Here is a 9,079-nt window from a genome sequence, read left to right as displayed (position 1 = left end):
GTAATTTTTTTCCTTTGGGCTTGTCCATGTTTTTAATATTTATAATAACTACATATTACTTTTTCACCCCTAAACAATCTTTCTACCCCAAGTAATGTTATTAAAAAAAAACAACACAACCAATATGGTATCTGAATGGTGCAGTTAAGTGTCTGACTCTGGGTTCCTGTTCAGGTCATCTCAGGGTCCTGAGACTGAGCCCTTCCTTGGATTCCACATTCAGTGTGGAGTCTGCATAAGACCCTTTCTCCCTCCACCCCTCCCCATCATTCTCTCTCTCATGCATGTGTGCTCTCTCTCTCTCTCAAAATAAATAAATTTTTAAAAAAAATTACAAGAGGCACAAACTTCCAATTACAAGATAAATAAGTTTTGGGGATGTACTATACAACATGATGACTACAGTTAACAATTCTATATTGTATATTTGAAAGCTAAAAAAATGAGTAGATCTTAAAAGTTCTCATCATAAGGAGAAACAATTTGTAACTGTGAGGTGATGGATGTTAACTTATTGTGGTGATCATTTCACAACATATAAATATATCAAATCATTATGTTGTATACCCTAAACTTCTATGTTGATTTTATCTCAATAAAACTGGGAAAAAAGGGAAAAAAATCATTAAAAGTACATTTGGAGGAAAATAAGGTGATGAAAGAAATAGGTGACTTTTTCAGGTTCCTTCCAGTATTTAAAATTTTATCATTTTGATGTATCAGGAAAAAGAACAGTTTAGTATTTAAAAAAACTTTGTAAGGAATAACATTCTTTTTTAAAAAATATTTTATTTATTTATTTGAGAGACAGAGATAGTGACAGAGATAGCAAGAGAGAGAGCACGAGCATGGAGGAGCGGGAGAAGCAGGATCCCAGTTGAGCAGGGAGCCCGATGCAGGGTTCAATCACAGGAGCCCAGGATCATGACCCGGGCTGAAGACAGACACTTAACCGATTGAGCCACCCAGGCCTCCCAGGTGAATAAAGTTCTAAATAAGATGTAAAACAGGTTTGCTCAACCCTTAAAATTACAAAGTTAAAACTTGGGCAATAAAAAATAAAATATACTCCATAATGAGAACAGAGACAAACTGACCAAAGGAACTTAATGTGAATCACCCATATATTTTGCAATTTCATAAGAAGAAATAGACAACTGTACCTCTGTTGAGCACTCCATATTCTGCATGGAACACTCCAACTAGTTTTGTGTAGCCTCGATTGATATGAGCATGAACTGCCCTTTTAAATGGGTCACCCCACAGAGCTGGCCCACCAGGTTTCATCTGAAAAGTAGCAAGTTCATAGATTCCTAGAGTAGGGAGAAAAATAATTATTTTATAGAACACATTCAAACAATTTCTAATCAAGTTCAGTTTGCTTCCAGTGGAAGGCTAACTACATATATAGATTTTGAGGATCGTACCCACATACATGTTTATGTAGACATATTTACTAATAATTTGCATTGTTTTTCTTTGCTTTTATGTTTAGAAAGTCCTTGTCCTAGTTTAAGGGTCAGTTGTTAAATTTATCATACAGAACAAACAAAAATGGATGGAATCTATAGTTAAGGTATTATCTAAGCTATTTTTAGTCTATAAAATTTGTCAATAAAAGTTAGTAAATAAGTCAAGCAGAGAAAGACAATTATCATATGATTTCTCTCATCTATGGAACATAAGAACTAGGAAGATCGGTAGGGGAAGAAAGAGATAAAGAAAGGGGGGGTAATCAGAAGGGGGAATGAAGCATGAGAGACTATGGACTCTGAGAAACAAACTGAGGGCTTCAGAGGGGAGGGGGGCGGAGAAATGGGATAGACTGATGATGGGTAGTAAGGAGGGCACGTATTGCATGGTGCACTGGGTGTTATACGCAACTAATGAATCATCAAACTTCACATCAGAAACCAGGGATGTACTGTATGGTGACTAACAATATAATAAAAAAACATTAAAACAAAACAAAACAAAACAAAAAAGGCAAGTGAGAATTTATGGTGCAATAGTATTTTTTAGTTGCCTGAGTCATATTTTTATAAAAGAAATGAATAAAGGAAGTATTTCCAGTCTCTTACAGTTCTATTCTTCTTACCAATTTCTACCAATTTATCTCTCTCTATAATTTCCCCTGTAAGATTCCATTTCCAACAGGAACAGCAAGCAAATAATGAACCTGAAGTGACTGTCTCCGAGTTCTGAGGAAAAAAATAATTCTAAAGGAGATGGTTTTATTACTCCTAAATATCCAGGTAAATATTTGGAAAGCATTTTACCTTCTGGATGGAAGTATAGACCAGGTGAAGAGAAGGAAACCAGGGGACAAGTAGATTTAGAAAGTAAAAGAAAAACATGCAAAGTTACTGAAGAATCATGAATAACATAGAGAAAGAGAACTAAGATTTGATACTTTCTGAGAAGCCAACTAGTTCATTTAGTTAGTGCTGAAAGCTGAGGGGGAGCTAAGAGGGTAAGTTTCTAAAGACTTTTCAAATCTCTTATAATCTAAAACGCACTACAAAGTTGGGAATAATGGGGGAAATAAGACAACATTTAAATTAGTTTGCTTTTGCTAATCTGACCTTTGTTTAAAACTGGACTGAGGTAATAATTTCTTTAAGTCAGCAAGAAGTGAAATCAGCAAGAAGACAAATCTTTAGGAATTACTTTCAAACTGAGAAATAAGAAAGAGGAAGACATGGAAGTTAGACTATAGTAATACAGCTTTGCAGTACAGTTAATTCATTCCTAGTCAGTTTTATAAGCAAATATATACTTAAGATTTAAGATTAGTTGTAGTTTATGGAAAAATACTTTTATATTTAAAAGTTTATGTTATTTTAAAATTATGACAAAGTATCACATACCATCCCTCACCTAACCACAGATGTGTTCTCTGCTCCCAAGGCCCAACTTCTCAACCTTTACTGACCATGTTAATGTTTTCTATAATATAGCTAAGCTTTAAGAATCAATAAGATACCAATATGGAAAAACACTTCATTATTTAATGGTCATTTTTTAAAAAGACAAGCTAAGAGCACAATCTATTTTTATCTGAACAATTAACATATGTTCCTATATTAAACAAAGATTAACTTCTTTTCCATTAGAATTTGAGTTTTTATAGCTTAAAATCTTTAATGTTTTCTCAATTGGAATCAAAAGTGACTAAGGGGGAGGACTTACCTTCTTTTGGAGGCTTTTCTGGTTTGCACCATGGCACCAAATAAGTAATCTCACTCTCTTGTTTATCAATAAGAGCCAAATTTGGAATGAGGTATTGTTCTTGCCATTCCTTATCTTTGGCCAATGCTTTCCGAACTTCAGTTCGATGAGCAAAATTATCTATGGGAAAAGGAGTAAGAAAACCAAAAATTACTGATTTAAAATCACCTGTGTTTCTTCTGTTTCATTCAGTTCACCATGTTCATCAAGGGCACAGAAGGACACCGTATTATATCACTAGAGATAACATACAGATGTGACATCTGTCTCCCAAGTTTCTCATGGCCTGAAAGGGCAGTAGAAATGTAAACAACTAATGCTAATGTCCTGTAGTGGGCTATAAATGCTTTACCACTTAGTAGGCAGTTAGGTTAACTCATGTTAATTTATTCAATCTTTCTGTGCCTATTTCTTAATCTGTAAAATGGGGATAATGATATAGTATCTCCCTCTAGTGTTGTTAAGATTAAATGAATTAGTAAACAAGAGGAGCTTACAACAGTGTTTGGCACCTCCTTAGAACTCAATACACATTAACTATTCTTATTAATTTAATCGAGGCATTTAAATTATAGTGGCAGTTTAGGGTATTTTTCTATGGTGGTGGTGGTGATGGGTGATCAGGTCAAGATACACATTGAATTACATTTAACGTAAATGAAATTAAGATGCAATTTGACAGCTATTGCTTTGAACCAAGAGCTTCCAAAGAAATAGTGCTGATTCTCTTGTCATCCCTTCTTTTTTACTCAGTACTATTTCTCTTCTCTGTTTCCCAAACAAGTACATATATTTGTTAACATATGGGCCTAGTACTACATTTAACTATTAGGGCCTCATAAGACTAATGGTAAAATAGTTTTCTATGGTTTATGCTGAGAATAAGGAATAACATCTATCCTAGAGCTTAAGTAAGTTTATCAGGACTGTACAAGCAGTTATTTGTTTTTGTTTTTTTTTACTGAGATACAATTCAACTGGTGGTGCATTAAAGCATAAATTGTGTCTTAATGGGGTTTGTTCTACTACAATTGGGAAAACCCCTAAACTGTGGACATGCTAAGTATAGAATGAGCACTTTTCACATTAAAGTATTTTATGACTATTAACTTTGGAAACTGATGACCAAATACTAAATTAAATTATTAAAAGTTTTTGGATATCATGATGTACTACTGTGGACTTCAGGATAATTAGACAATGGAGTAACAAACATTCTGGGGATTCCAGTAACCATAGGCCTTCCTCTACTAAACCAGGGGTGGATCAGTTTCAATATAGGAAGAACTCTAATTCCTTTTCCTTTACTTCCCTAAACTAGTATAATGACAGTGAATTCCTTGCAACTCTGGGGTATAGAAATAAAATAAAAGTGGTCCAAAACCTAACAAATTTATTATATCTTACAGAAGGGTGAAGCCTTCAAAGTTTACTATCATCTCCTATTACCTTCTATTTCACTAAAGTCCCTAGACATTTGAATAATTTCTGTTGAAACACTGATATCCCCTATGGCTTCAAAAAAAATTCTATTTTCCTTTTATGATCTTAACCCACTTGGGTTCTTGCAATCACTGCTTTAAATTTTTTATAAATCATCTTTACAAAAAGCTATTCTTAACTTTCCCTATTAATTAGAGTGTGGTTCATAATTTTATGACTTGAAATCTGAGATGCCATTTTCTCACTGTCACATTCTCATATGCTAATAAAAAGGTTCCAGCAATGGGTTACTATAGGTATACCACTGGGAGGCACAATCCCTTAATTTATTTTTTGGTATTGCTATTTAAAAGTTTTACTTCACCTGTATGTATTTATAATAACATGTATGTATTTATAGTACTACAGATCCAAGAACTAAGTCACTAAGTTGTGGGTAACATCTATCAGAATGAAAATCTGTACTGAATACTTAAGCTGATGACTCATACCATACTTCCAAATATGAAACACTTTATTCATTCTGCCTCCAAATTCTACACTCCAGTATCCAACCAATTCAGAGTGAGCTGTCCGAAGATGAATGTTTTTCTTAGTATTTTCCAGGAACTCATTCATCTTTGAGGGCTTAAGATAATAGGTTCGAAATTCATAGAGTGTTCCATCGTATTGTCTGGGGCCTGTAGCAAAAGATGAGCACACCTGAAGAAAGATAAGGCAAATTTAAATATTTTGGGAAGGTAGGGTTTATAATATTATGTTACAACCAAATCTAAATCTGGAAACAAGGGACACTCAGTAGACTCACAATCTGTACTTCTGTGGTCCTTTCTCCATAGATAATTTGTTTAGAGAGATCAGTAAAGTGAACTACTTTTAAATATTACAAATATATAGATACTATGTCCTTGCAGGTGGTCTACCTCTAGTTGCTTTTTCATGAGAAGGTTCTTCTAAGAAGCCACTGGGGCAATTTCTTTACCCAAAAACTACAATTAGGATCCTAATAAGTTTTGCAAACAGTTTAATTATCCCTTATTTAGTCAACATTCCATCTTTAGTCAATATTATGTGTTAGAATTAAACATTTAAAACAATTTTATAAAATATACAGTATTTTGGCTGGCACAATGAAAATGTGTTTACTAGCAGAAAATTCTTTTTTTTCTTTCCTTTCTCTCTCTCTTTTCTTTTCTCTCTCTCTTTCTTTCTAGGTTCTTGAAACAATGGAAATTGCTGGTCAAGTCAAAGTATTTCCTAAATCCAATGAAGTACACCACTGGTCAAAAAATAGGATAGAGGGGCACCGGGGTGGCTCAGTTGGTTAAGCACTGAATTCTTGATTGCCACTGAGGTCATGATCTAAGGGTTATGAGATCCCTGCCTCTAGCTCTGTGCTGAGCATGGAGCTTGCTTAAGATTCTCACTCTCCCTCTCTCTGCCCCTGCTCACTGTGCTCTCTTAAAAAAAAAAAAAAAAGGATAGGAATTTAATGTGATAGGAAACTATAACCTATCCAATTGCATTGTAATATAGTCATAGAATGTGTAAAGCTACAAAAAGGAAAAAAGTCAATGAGTCACAATTGTCTGAATCATTGTTTTTTTTTTTTTTTTTAAAGATTTTATTTATCCACTTATTTGAGAGAAGAGTGCACATGAGCCGGGGTGGGGGGTGAGCGTGGGGGTGGTAGTGCAGAGGAGCAGAGGGAGAAGGACAAGAAGACTCCGTGCTAAGGGTGGGAGCCAGAGGTGGAGTTAGATCCCAGGACCCTGAGATCATGACCTGAGTTGAAACCAAGAGGTGGACACTTTAGTCGCCTGAGCCACCCAGGTACTCCTAAGTCATTATGTTTTTAATTATAGATGCAGTCTGAAGAAGGGCATTTAACCCACCCAGTTATACCATGTTAATGGAAATGCTTTTTAAGAGCCATTAGTTCCTTTTGTAATAGTCATATATTCACTACGTAAATTTTTAATTTGGTTCTCTGAGTGAACTGAACTTTCAGTGGGAAATGCTTTGCCAGAGATTATCCTCTGTGTATGTGTTTATGTGTGTATATATCCACACAAATACATGTACATAAACACAGACACAGTCATATGGTATTCTAGTTTACAAATCCATCTTACATAAATTTGGTTAGCATGTGCACATTTCCTAAAGCTGATTACACCAGCATAATCTATTATACCAGTTTTCATACCTGTAAAGCTATAGATGAATTTTGGGCTTATGTTGACTACCTGATACAACAATCAAAAACAGGAGAATTCTTGCTCTGATATATATATATATTTCTTTTTTTTTTTACAAAGCACCGTAGTATATGTATTTTACTTGTGTATAAGGCTGAATTATAATCATCTATCTTGAGCTCATCCCGTTCATGTCTATGATGAGTTATATTCTTGTTGTCTGACTGACATTTGCCATTAAAAACAATTGCAGCTGCCCCTACGTTTGGCAGACATTCTTTTTTGTACCATTTTACTACTCTAATAACAAAATGCTATGCAAATGAAAATTGCCTAATATTTATAGCTTAATAATATTATAAATAAAATATAAATGTATAAAAAATAGGCCAATGGGGTACTTGCGACAATTGCTTTTTTTTTCAAGGAATTTGTATTTGGAGAACAAAGTAAGTGATCACAGGCACACATTTTTATTGTTTTTTTGCAGAAAAGTACAAGAGGAAAGCTCAGGGAGAGGTTAACAGCAATGAAGCAATGAGATGTGTATGTGTGTGTGTGGGAAGGGGTGAGGTGATTTTTTGTTGATGGACACTAGAACTATGCAACCACCATACAGGACCAGTATGCTAGGGAAGGAAACATGAGTGCTTCAGGCTCCCTAATCTCCAAAAAAAAGGGCTCATTTTGCGCAGCACTGACTTCCAATTCACTTACGAGAACTGGCTGACATTTAATAATAAAAGGTCAGAATAAAGTTGTAAAGAATAACTCTTGGCCCTGCCCCACTAGAGTGAGAATCAGTTAAGATTGAAGACTGGATCGCTAATCTTGGGCAACAGGCCATTGCTGGTTCCTCAGTCTCTAGAGTAGGTTCATCCCCTTCCGCTTGTGACCTTCGAGAAAAGTACAAACTAAATATCAAAGGAAAAAATCTGTAGATTCACAGAATAGGCCAAGTCCCGACAGTGAATCATAAAAATCTATTGTGTGTTTTTCTCATCTAGGGTTAAATGTGTTTGTTAACACCCTGCTTGCCAGGAGGTTCGTGGCCCTGCCTGGCTGAGACACCGCCCGCAGGATGCTCCACCACCAGGGCCCTGCCCTCCTCTTCAAGGTTCCCTGCAAAATGCTCGGAAGTTGTGTACATTTTGTTTAAACGGGGGAGGCCGGTTTTTTCGCCAGCGGCTGGCTGACCTATTTCTCCTGTACCTTCTGTCTGGAGGGGGCGGTGCTTGTCAAAGACAAAATCAATAGGAAAGGTTCGACCAGCAAGGACCAGGCACTGGCCCCAACGTGGCAAACGCAGGGACTGGAGCTTCAGGGGTGTCCCAAGGGCCGCCTGGCATCTAGGTCAGAAAAACCCTGTTCGCAGTTGCTCCCGAATTGTCCGGGGGGCGACACTGGACACCGGACCTCCACCGACCTGCGCCCCGCTTCCTCCCGCGCGTCCTGGGATGCCCCGCCTCTGAGGTCTGGGACCGCCACTACAAGCTCCCGGGCGGCTCCACGCCCGCAATCTGCACAGGCGAACCGGCTGGGCGCATGCGCGGCACTCCCGTCTCGGCAATCAAGTACGGTAGCGCATGCGCGGGGCCGCGAGCTCCACGCTGACGCCCGCTCCCCTCCCCCAGGGCAGAGCTTGGGCACTTCTCGGTGGCCGGTACCTGAGGCGCGAGCGTCCGCGCAGCCAAAGCCCTAGTCAGACCGCTTCGGAGGACGAGCATGGCGCGGCTTCGAGCGCTGGGAAGGACAGCCAGCCGGTACTCTTACTTAGATTCCTCCCGTTAGGGCTTACCCTCCTGGAAAAGAGCAGCGACTGGACTACTGCCGGACGCAGGCTGGGGCGGGACTCGGCGGCGTCAGCTCCGCCTCTGGTGCCTAGAAGTGCGGCGGCACCGCCCCAACGGCTCGCGTCCTCCGTGGCCCAGCCCCGGGCGCGTTCGGGCGGCACGTACTCTTTGGTCCTCGGTTGTTTCCTCAGACATTCCTACCCAAAAGTCAGAGGGGACATCGGGATTGGCTGAAGGCGGAGACCGTTCCTGTTACACTTTTCTGAGCCCATCACCTTTTCTCCACGCGCTGTTGCGCAACAGTTCTTAAGAGTTCGTGTGCAGAATGCGTGTGTTTGTCCTTTTAAGGGAGTAAGATGCGTACACGCGTAATGCTGTGCATTTAAAATCGTGGAGGTTTTTGCCGTGGTT

The 9,079-nt window shown here is 38.3% G+C and overlaps 1 protein-coding gene across 1 annotated transcript in view; it reads right to left on the bottom strand.

Annotated features, from left to right (window-relative positions):
• The window catches only part of NIPSNAP3A (nipsnap homolog 3A), a 16,974-nt gene extending 8,203 nt beyond the window's left edge, over positions 1 to 8,771 (bottom strand). Inside the window, exons 1-4 of the mRNA XM_002931162.4 lie at positions 8,543 to 8,771; positions 5,166 to 5,376; positions 3,193 to 3,351; positions 1,164 to 1,313 (exon numbers count right to left, since the gene is read on the bottom strand). Coding sequence (XP_002931208.2) covers positions 1,164 to 1,313; positions 3,193 to 3,351; positions 5,166 to 5,376; positions 8,543 to 8,602 — 580 coding nt within the window. The 5' untranslated portion in view covers positions 8,603 to 8,771. The remainder of the gene's footprint in view (positions 1 to 1,163; positions 1,314 to 3,192; positions 3,352 to 5,165; positions 5,377 to 8,542) is intronic.
• Between the last annotated feature and the right edge of the window lie 308 nt (positions 8,772 to 9,079).

Source organism: Ailuropoda melanoleuca, chromosome 7, assembly GCF_002007445.2.
Source record: "Ailuropoda melanoleuca isolate Jingjing chromosome 7, ASM200744v2, whole genome shotgun sequence".
NCBI classification, from domain to species: Eukaryota; Metazoa; Chordata; class Mammalia; order Carnivora; family Ursidae; genus Ailuropoda; species Ailuropoda melanoleuca.
Note: the sequence above shows the minus strand (reverse complement) of the source record. Positions and strands in the feature narration are given on the sequence as shown.